Source organism: Psittacula echo (assembly GCF_963264785.1).
Source record: "Psittacula echo genome assembly, chromosome: 4".
Taxonomy (NCBI): domain Eukaryota; kingdom Metazoa; phylum Chordata; class Aves; order Psittaciformes; family Psittacidae; genus Psittacula; species Psittacula echo.
In genome coordinates this window covers 119,703,516-119,714,714 of record NC_137738.1, presented here as the reverse complement: position 1 = coordinate 119,714,714, position 11,199 = coordinate 119,703,516, and the positions used below count along the sequence as shown (strand labels likewise).

The 11,199-nt window shown below is 41.3% G+C and overlaps 1 protein-coding gene across 1 annotated transcript in view; it reads left to right on the top strand.

The window, feature by feature from the left end:
• Positions 1–9,656: 9,656 nt before the first annotated feature.
• The window catches only part of VRK2 (VRK serine/threonine kinase 2), a gene marked incomplete at both ends in the record, with an annotated part of 46,220 nt that continues 44,677 nt past the window's right edge, over positions 9,657–11,199 (top strand). Inside the window, one exon of the mRNA XM_080615324.1 lies at positions 9,657–9,792. Coding sequence (XP_080471450.1) covers positions 9,657–9,792 — 136 coding nt within the window. The remainder of the gene's footprint in view (positions 9,793–11,199) is intronic.

Sequence of the window (11,199 nt, the reverse complement as noted above, 5' to 3'; positions counted from 1 at the left end):
TCAGCAGCGAATTGTGTAAGGACACTTCTGTTTTGGTTTTGTTGTTTGTGAAATCAGTAATACTCAATGTGTGGTTTAAGCCATTAAATAGGTGCTGAAGTTGATCCTTAGGAAACCAGTAACTTATTTGTCATTCACTGTTTCCCCATTCAGTTTATTACTTGCCCATTTCACCAGTTTCACACTTTTTACACTTACACATTCTCCAGCTTAATTAATCATTTCCTATATGATTCTGCATTAAATGCCTGGAAGCCCAAATGAATTGGTTTTATCACACTCCTCTTGCCCAGTAAACCGTTATCTTAAACATAGATACAAGTTAGTTTGACATGACACAAAGCAATACTGCATTTTATCTCAGTTTCCATTTATCATCATGGACTCTTCTTCCAAAATCAAAGTTCTAAAGGTGCAAACTGTTGAAGTCAGGCCACCAGATACTTAGTTGCTCAGATCACTTTCTTTACTTAATTGTAATTATTTTCTGCATGGCAATATGTCATACTAGACATTTCTTTCCCTTGCTGTCTGTAAACTATGGAAGTTGTCATCTTCCCTCTTGACTTACATCACCTGACACAAAGCACTCAAAACACACACTAAAAAGAAAGACCACTCATAAAACTGTTCATAAAAGGCATACAAATATTCCTCCTCTAAGTAAGCACAGTTTTCCCAGGACCACTATCCAGTATTATTTAAAGGTTATTTCAATGTGAGCTCTCTTCTCCCTGTGCTTTACAAAGCAGACTTGATAGAAAATTCATACACAATTACTCTCTGAGGAATATTTAAACCCACCAGATCTGCCTTGGTTCAGCCACCAGCAGAACAGCAGTTCTAAACCTGGATTTTCAAGAATTACCATAAATGTAAAAAAAGGGGGAAAAAAACCCATCAAATTATCCCATCAGTCTTCTTTCACAAGTGCGATTCTGTTCATGGAATTGACCACATGACTATCAGGTAATGACAGCACCTTGCTTTCTTGGGCATGCTGGAAAAGCAACACATAGCTATCTTATTAGATGCATTACACAACCTATTTGCCACTTCACTACTGTTTTTAACTTTAAAAACAAATAAAACCAAACCCTAAAACAAAGCACAACATCACATTTAAAGGAGTTTGAACAGTCATTAGAATCAATAGCTTTCTGATTTCTCCTGGAAAAGAAGGCATTGGCACCTTGCCTCTTTCCTTCTGGATGGGATCTGAGAAATAACAATGCAAATATATTAATATTGCATGGTCAGGGCTACTTTCTATTAATATGCCATTAATAAAATGACCTTTGCACTACATTTAAAGATCGTGAAAATCAATATTTATACTGAGGTCAGGGAAAAAAGAAATCAGTCTTGCAGTGAAATGTGTCATATTTAACATATCCTATCATCGTAATTAACTTTATACATAAAAAGTAGCATTGATAGGTGAATAATTAATGTTATAACAGATGAGTTTCCCTTCTCAAACAACTTTATGTGGATAATCTCAGAAATGGAAAGACATTCTCTCCAAGTGCTTTGCCAAATTCATTCCTCTCCGTTTCTCTAAACCTTTTCACATCACTGCTCTATAGGGGGGAAAAAAAGTCACTGTTTCCTGTAAATCAAGAACACTAGTGAGATCCTGCTAACATTCCTGTAATTTCTTCATTTCCATTTCTAGATATCCTTTGAAAAGGCCTGGTGTCTAAGCATTAACCACCATAGAAACTTAGCAACCTTCCCCCTGCTTTTATGCCTAGGATAAAATGTACAATACCACCAGTGGAGGCAAAATACTTATTTTCTTTGCAAGGCTGTAATAACCAACTTCATATAAATCTTGTGTTCTGTGTTTGGTTTTGGAGGGGAAAAGCCTAAATTAGAAAAGAAAGCTTCAAACAACAACAGAAACAATGACAAACACAAATGTACATTTGAGCAGACTATATGGGAAACCATTTCTAACACATCACCTGTCCCACAAGAAGGTAGGGCTAATGCTCACCATCAGATAATAGCCATGGCAATAGCACATACACAGTAGCTCTCACCTGAGAATAACAGCACCTTAAAACAAGCCATCCAGACTGCTTCAGATAGATTAAATGAAACAAATAAGAAATAATTTGTATATGGTCAGTCTGTAGCAAAGCCAGGATTATGATTCGTGGAATTACTCCCATAAAGAATATAATTTCTGATCCCTTTCTCTGCTCTAACCACTAGACATTCTGCTCTCCCTGTAAATTCAATTCATTCCCACAGCAACAATAAACTTACATTATGTCTTTGTGCTTTTCTGAAAGTAAATAAACATGGGTAAGAAAACCCTTTCTCTTTAGTGCTCATAAATAACTGCTTTCTTAAAGGTATGAGCAATAAAACCTCTGACATACAAGAGATAAGAAGACACCCTTCAGCTATAGTAGAAGGAACTGGGAGTAACATCTCATCCCAATAGCCATTAAAATGACGCAAGAGCAGGAACACATTAGGAGAGAGGAATCCTAACTGGACAGATGGATTCTGCACCTCGTTCAAAAACAAAACATAATTTCTTCTCTGTTTCAGGGCTTTTGGTGCTTTCCTCTCCGGAAGGTTTGACCTCATGGTATTAATCCCCTGTTCTGGTCAGTTCCATATGCAGAACTGATTACAAATTTCCACAGTATCGGTAGCAAGGTGAATGTTAAAGAGACTGGACAGAAAAGTTACAGTGGCTAAAACAGCCCCTCTACGTATAGCACCATTCATTCATTTAGGCTACTTGGCATTAAAGCAAATGTCACCTATTGCCATTGTCATTGCCTGTACTTTAATAGAGCTCTTCAAATAATTTGTTTGCAGTATTATATTTAAGATGAAAGCTCCAAGATCTCAATTTTTTTTGCATTTTCTTTGAAGAGACAACTAATTTCTTGCCTGCCTTTTAAAAGTCTCATCTGTTTTCTTCTGCTCTGTTTAACACGTAAAAGCCTTTAATACTTTAAACTTACTGTGAGATGCAAAATATGAGAACTGTCTGCATGGAAAACCTTAATCAGTCAGGAAGTTGGTAAATGATGTCTTCATGCCACCCGCATTGAGTGTCCATTACTCCTGGACATAGCACATTAACTGACTCATTAGCTATTTCAAACCATATGGACTTAGGTTTGGGTGGGTTGCTCTGATAATATCCTGAGGTGAGCTTCCTAATTATTGTAATTATGTGATCTCAATCATGGGGCCAGTCATACAAAATAGAGTCAAGGGTCTTTAAAATGGGTGTCAATGCACCCAGACAATGACTGAGTTGAGCAACATGCACTCTGGATGTTGGAGATCCCTTGGTACTGCAAGAAATAATTACTTCAAAAGTTCTATGAAAGTGACAGGGAGCACAGTGAATTAACACAGCACGTGCATGGGACTCCACACAGATGCACCAACACAAATAGATTTCTCAGCAGAAGCTGGGAAGCAGCTCTGAAACTTGATGCCTTGTTGTCAATGGTCTTAATACAGAGATGTTACATCTGTTGGGTAAATTTAGCCATGATATTTTAAGCAACAAGGAGTTCTGGAGGGGTGGGGGGAATTAAATGTGGAAGTGCTAAGATGACAGTGTTAAATACCACAAAAGCATCACAATGCAGCAGTGAGCAAACCAACGAGTTGCTCACCTATTGCAGCAAATTTAAGGATCTTTGTTACATGATACTGCAAGATTTCATATAATTGAGTAAGACCTTGTATCCTCAAGCTTAGGTTTGAGTAAGAAAAAGAAAAAAGGATTGAAATAAATGGAAAATGGACCGAGTACTTAATGTATAGTGTTTTAAAACAAAGTCAAAAACAAATATAGCCTCAGACCTGAAATAAAAATGGCTTGCTATGTTTTTAAACACTTAAAGAAAGCATTCACTCCCTGAGAATCCTACCACACTTTTTAAATGCAACCCATGGTAATACAGCATAACTTTTTATCACCTTCTAGACCTTATTCTGGAAAGACAATTAGAAGTAGGGTGCTGCTTCTGAACCACAGGTGTGGATAGAACTTTCAAAGTTTAAACCTCACAGGCTCACTTACAACTTTCAAAGTGCCTTTAGGGCACCTACAGATCCAGAAAGCCAGATATTAAGTAGCACCAGGCACCTGAATATATAATGAAATAGCAGAACCTTGTACTGAAATGCTACTTGGGTATATAACTTTGAACCATTGTATGAACTAAAGTTATCTACACTTTAGTTAGATAGGTCTTCACTCTAAAACTAGATTCCTGTACTTGCAGAAAACACAGCTCAGGCCATTAACAGATCACAGATTAGCATAAAAAGTATCACACCACCATTATCTTTCTCAGTAATACAACAGCAAACATACTTGTACCAACTCTGCAGAGAAGCTCAGATTTCCTCAGTCACTGTGTATCAATGTAATATCAGTATAATAGTAAATGCATACCAAGCAAAGCAAATGAATAAACCCCTGAAGATGTCAGGAGCACTAAAACAAACATCCAGATAGAGGTGTTGTCATGGTTTAAGTCCAGTCAGTAACTCAGTACCACGCAGCCCGCTCTCTCACTCCCCCTGACTCCTGGAGCAATGGGGAGGAGAATTGAAAGAATATAACTCCCATGGACTGAGATAACAGTCCAGTAACTAAGGTATAACACAAACCACTACTGCTACCACCAGTAATAATGATGATAAGGGAAATAACAAGGGAAGAGACTACAACTGCTCACTACCCACCAACCAATACCCAGCCCAACTCAATCAGTGATCTAGCTCTTCTGGCTAACTGCCCCCAGTTCATATACTGAGCATGATGTGCTGTGGTATGGAATACCTCTTTGGTTAGTTTGGGTCAGGCGTTCTGTCTCTGCTTCCTCCTGGCTTCCTCTCCTTCCTGTCAGAGCATGAGACTCGGAAAGGTCTTGGCCAGACTAAACATTACTAAGAGGCAACTGAAAACATCGGTGTTATCAGTGCTGTTCCCATGCTGAAAGTCAAAAACACAGCCCTACACCAGCTACCAAGAAAAAAAAAAAATGACTGCTACTAGTGAACCCAGGACAGGTGTTTCTACCACTTCTAATATATAGCTCTGAGTAGCAAGAAAATGCCCACCTGAGCTGCATGAAGGATAGGTGTTTCATGAGAAGGGCCTGTGGCCCCCATCTGTTTGAAGCAATGTGCTCTGAGGAAGTGCAATAATAGTAATTTGGTAGCACTTCCAGTTTGATGCAGGCAGGATTTGTGTATTTTTACTCTTATTACATACACACCTCTCTCCTATGAGGATTCTTGAATTTGGCACTAATGGTGTATACCACCTTAAAGGGAAATTGCTTCCACCATAATTAGGCTTTTCTGAAAAAAAACCCCAACAAAACTAAAACCCAACGCACCCAAATACCAAATAAAAGCCCACACCTGTACCTGTCATTATTTTGGCCATTCACCACTCCTTATATCACAACAGCTAACTGCTAATTTGAAGCAACTGTGAAGAGGCAATAGAGGCTTTAACCTGACTAAATGAAGCTCATGTTTGTTGGGAGAGTTGTTAACTGGCTGACAGTAAGCAGGAAAAAAAGAAACCAACCTTATTTCCACTTCAGTCCAGCAGGACAAGAGATTTCCTTAGTCCACCCACAAAGCACAGGGATGTGCTATGTATAGGCCCAAAGGACCTAGTACCAAGGTCTAATCTGATTAGAGCTTTTGTCAAGTAAAGTTTTTGGTCTTTATTGATTTTTAAGTAGGTCCATGTGTTAATTTCTTGTTTAGCATTGCCTAGAACAGAGTTGTATGAAATACATTCTAGACATTTGTATATACATCTGTCAGCCTTATATTTACTAATAAAGAACTGATTTTAAGTGACAAATTAACTCATCCTTCAGAAGGAGTCTGAAATATGCAGGAAGCTTCTCTTTTTAATAAATCTTTTTTGTTTTTTAATCTAAGTAGTATTATTAGTCCTTATCACATTCCTGTACACCTGTCTGAGGGATTTTTAACTCTCGCAACAAACAATAACAGTTTTTAAGCCTTCAATTTTATGTAAATTCTCCTTCAAATAAAAATAAACCCAAATCCCAAACAAATGTCAACAAACTGATAACTGTTTTCTGTGACTTACAGAATATATATTTTAAACCTTTTTATGCTACATGACATTGTTAAGTTGTACAAGCTGTGAAAGAGCTGCATGATATTAAAGAGGACTAAGACTTCAGATACATTTGCTTTTGAGTAGAGCTCAAGCTGTAGAGTTGTTGTTTCTTTTCTTTTAGGAAAGGAAAACTTCAGTTGAAAATTGAAGACCTTAAACCTCAGCTACCTATGGAAGTATCAGTGTTGCATGAGTAAAAAGGGTGTTATGCAGCCTAACTTCAAACAGTAATAGATTGCATTATGCCACTATATTCATTAACAGTTAAATAGAGCCTGGTGTATTGGTTTCTACTTTTAGTTTTGCTATTAGCTTGTAATGAGTATTTTTGAAATAGCCTTTTCTGATGACTTCATTATGTATCAGAACTGCATGAACTTGTTTTCTTTTGGTGATCTCATCCTTGCTCAGGAATAAAAAGCACTAAGGAAGCGTAAAACAACTTACACTTCTGAACTGAGAAGTTTTTTACTCAACACCAACCTTTCATTAAATCAATGTATTCTACTAACTTCCTGATGTCAAAAGTACTCTCAATGGTTTGGGGGGAACAAAATGTAAATGAACTGCAGGCCTTGTGTACTTAGAAATAAAAATAGGAGTATCTAATCAATTTTTGTTTCTTTAGGAACATGTACCTTTTTATTCATTCAAACTTAATGTGTGGGAAAAAAAACCATCACAATTTCTACACATTTTGAGTCTCTTAATTTATAGGTGTTTTCTCCTGGTTCCCCAAAAAAGAAGCCTTAAACTACGCAACAATGTAGGTCTCTGCTAGCAACCTAATGCTATCACTGGTGTCTGCTAAATGTCTAGAAGACAGATGCAAACCTCACCTGATTTGTTTCACTTTCTTATCCTGATGTACTTCCAAGGGCAGGGTAAGATAGCTCAGAAGCAGTAAGCTCTCTAATGCATCCTTTTCGGTTTAATGTGAATTCCTTTTTGCAACAGTTGAGCAAAAAAGCTTTCTCCTTCAACACAAGCAAGTTCTCTGATTCCCAGGCAATTATTTTAAGACAATTTTCTTTGAGAAGAGTGGCTCTCATCCCAAGTGAGACACCCTGACAGCATTGTCCAAATGCTTTCTGTGAATAAACATGCTAGCTCTCTCTAGAGAATGGTAATGGTTTCTTTGATGCAGCACTAGGCATCTCGGGGTTGTTTGGGTGGTTTTTGCAGGGGAAACACAACAAAAAACCCCGACACACAAACAAAACTATCCCAACACTACCCTCCTACAGCCCATTTTGACAGCTGTTCCAAAGAGGAGAAAGAAACCCTACGAAAAGTTTTATGGCATAAAGCAAATGAATCTTGACTTTTTTTATGGATGAGTTTTCTACTGGCAATTCTTTAGCTGGTCCTTTCAGTGATGCTAAAACCACAAAGCCTGCAAGACTGATGAAGCAGAAAAGGTTATTATGTTAAGGCCTACTCTACTGATGGCATTATGTACTTTCAGTCACAATTTGTGTTAATATTAACTGTAGAGATAAGGAGTAATTCTTTTAAGCTTAAGCAGGGAAAGTTTGGGTTAGATATAAGGAGGAAGTTCTTTACTGTGAGGGTGATGAGGAACTGAAACAGGATGCCCAGAGAAGCTATTGCAGCCCCATCCCTGGCAGTGTTCAAGTCCAGGCTGAACGGGGCTTGGAGCAACCTGCTCTAGAGGAAGGTGTCCCTGCCCGTGGCAGGGGGTTGGAACTAGATCTTAAGATCCTTTCCAACCCAAACCATTCTGTGATTCTACGATTTTAAGTTCATTTGCAAATTGTGGTTGCTGAATACGTTCTGGACTTCCATTGTTTTCGAAATTTATTTATTGTATAAGAACTTGTAGTCACTGGCGGGAAGATGTGGTGGTCCCTAGTGCGCTTTATCTAAGTGTAGTGTGCTGGCTAAGTGAGTGGACCCTGTTAGTAAATCAAAGATCACACAAGATGGTGGCTTATGATCAGAGGTATGCTCTATGAGCCTGGGGAGCTAAAACTGAGGGTTTGTTGTTCGTTCTAATTACCAGCTCACAAGCTAATGGCAGTGATATGACTGATCCAGCACTCCTGGTTCAGCTCCATCTCTCCTCTACCTCTGTGGAGCAATGGCTGACCAGCCTGTGATTCGGCCATTGCTCTTCTCACTGCACTCTGGGGCTGCGGATGGCTCCAGGCAGCGCCAGCCTCTGCCATGTCACCCAGTTCGAACACGAGAGGTGCCGCATGATGGCTTTGGGGTAAGTTTAGGAAACAAAGAACCAACAAGGTTGGAAAAGACCTTCAAAATCATGAAGTCCAACCTTTGCCCCAGCACTGCCAAGGCCTTCACTAACCCATGGCACTGAGGGCCTTGTCTACACAGTGTGTGAACACTTCCAGAAATGGTGGCTCCAGCACTGCCCTGGGAAAGTGTTTGTATGTGTAGAACTGATCCTTCACCTATGCCAGGAAGATCCTGAGGCCAAAGTGAGGTGGCCACACTGAGGGGTGGCACCATGACGGCTCTATGACTTCATTACAGCTCCTGAAGTCCTTGCTGCACCGTGAAACCACCAGGTTCAAACTTAAAATGGGAGACTGAGATGAGCTCTTAGGCAGAAGCTCTTCCCTGTGAGGGTGCTGAGGCGCTGGCACAGGGTGCCCAGAGAAGCTGTGGCTGCCCCATCCCTGGCAGTGTTCAAGGCCAGGTTGGACACAGGGGCTTGGAGCAAGCTGCTCTAGTGGAAGGTGTCGCTGCCTGTGGCAGGGGTTGGAGCTGGATGAGCTTTAAGGTCCTTTCCCAAACTACAACATGACTTTCATATTTTATTTTAACCCCAGGCACGGAACACCCTGGTCAAACACACCTATATGCACCAAAACAGCTTAAAAAGGAAAGAAAAAAAACAACCAAACAAATAAATAAGTTCCTCACTCGCGAAGCGCACCTTTAAAAGCGGGACAGACGAAGGGATGGGGCATGTCCGTTGTTCCGTCGACCTCCTCCATGTCCCGCCGCTGCCTCAGCAGGCAGCGCCACACGACCGGGAGGCGGGAAACGGCGCGCGCCTCCACAAGGCGAGCTCCGAGCTGCTGAGGGGGAGCCGAGCGGCGGAGGGAGGCCCGCCCCGTTCCCTGTGCCCCGCCCCGGGGTTTCCAGCGGGAAGACGGCCGCTCACCGCCTCCTCTGCCTCCTGGGCCCGCCCTGCGGGAAGTTCCCGGCTGGGAAGTTTGCGGCCGACGGCGGTGAGAACCCGAGGGGCTCCTGTGGAGGTGGGGGGGGGGGGAGCGGGCGGCGGCGCCCAGCGCTCACTGCCCTGTCCCGGTGTAACGGAGGCCGCAGCGGGTGAGCCTCCCCGGCTTCCGCTCCGCTGAAAGGCCCGGGACTGGGAAAAGCGGCCCTGAAGGGGAGCGAGCTGGGCCCGTTGGGCGAAGGACTTGGAGGGATGTTGTTTCTTCTGACCAAAGTCAGCTTTTGATTTCGTTTTTCCCTCTCTCAAGGTGCGATGCCGCCAAAGGATCGCGGCAAAGGCAAGCTGCCGGTTCCTCTCCCCAGAGACATGATCCTGAAAGACACCGGGGGGAAAGTGTGGCGGCTGGGCAGTCAGATCGGCCAGGGAGGATTTGGCTTGATCTATTTAGGTAAAATAGTGGTGGTAGTTAAGAGGGTAACTTGTAAAAGTCTTTGCACTTCTTAACATAAATCAGAATGGTCTTTAAAAGTTACTGTTGTTTGCATGCTTGCGGTCAGCTGTGTTGAAGTGTGGTTTTCTGACGCTTGCAACACCCTGTTGGGTGTCTGCCTTGGTCTAATGTTGATGGTGCAGTGTGTTCTCCATGCCCAGTTTACTGGCTTCTTGTGCACTTTGGTGTGAAGCTCAGGTGGGGTAGGCAAGGTGCTGCTGCTGTCAAAGATCAAGTGAGGCTTCAGCTAATGGTGATGCTTTCCTTAGCTGCTGCTTTGGACTTACGCCAGTCCTGTGCTCTGGAGCACTCTTTGGGTTTCCGCTTACTGGAAATGTTCTCTTCTGGCCAAGACTACGTTAGTTTCCATCCAGGACGCGTAACAGTAACAGCCAGGTGTTGCCTCTGAGGTGGAAAAGCTGTTCTTTATTTGCTCTGTCCTAGCTAACTTTCTGTGTTTCCTTCAGAAGAAGCTGTTGCATTTCACTCAGTTGGTGTTTTATGAGGAATGAATGGTTCTGAAAGGCAGTTTGTAAAGCATTCTGGGTCACTGGAGAGCATATAATGTATGTTACTATTGCTGGTCTGTATGAAACAGCAAATCCTGTTTGCAAGGCAATATTGAGTTTGGGATTTTTTGGGAGGGGGGTGTGCTTTGTTTGTTTTTCCCCGTGGCAAACACGTACAGGCAAAGTAGTCCACAGTGACTGTTAGGGACTAAACTGAGCTTGTATAAGACAGCAGTAAAGAGTTATCTAGAAGCAGTTTAGTACATCACCTCTGGAGCCAAACATGATCTGTTTAAGTTAGAGATATGTTATCTCTCTATTTAGAGTATTAATGTTTAAAACTTCATAAGCAAGTCACTCCTATACATAAATCAACTTCCCTTTACGCATAAACCAGCTAAACCTTCTTTGTTTAAGGTTTTCCTTTTTGTGTGTTTTTGCCATGGAAAATAGTTTTGATTGTTTCCTACTCCTGGGAAACTCTTTTTGATTGTTTCCTACTCCTGAGCTTGGTTTTCTTTTTCAGTTGATTTCTTAATGATGATTCCTTCATATTGAGTGATTTGTTGGAAAATAATCTGTTCTTACACTGTTATGCAGCATGAGCTTTCCACTTAGTGTGATTTCCAGATCTTTATAATGAGACAAGTGTTCATTAGAACAGGCATCATGTGCCATGTGCGTTACCAATTGTCTTTAGTAACTCCTTTCAAATATGCAGAGCTGTGCTGGATTTAATGTCGTTTCATGGAGGTGAAGGAGTTGTCCATCAGTGTCAAACTGTAGCATCAGGCACCTACAGTAGAGAGAAAAAGTATGCTTTTTCTGTAGAAGGGTTAGCATGTTTGCTGTTTTG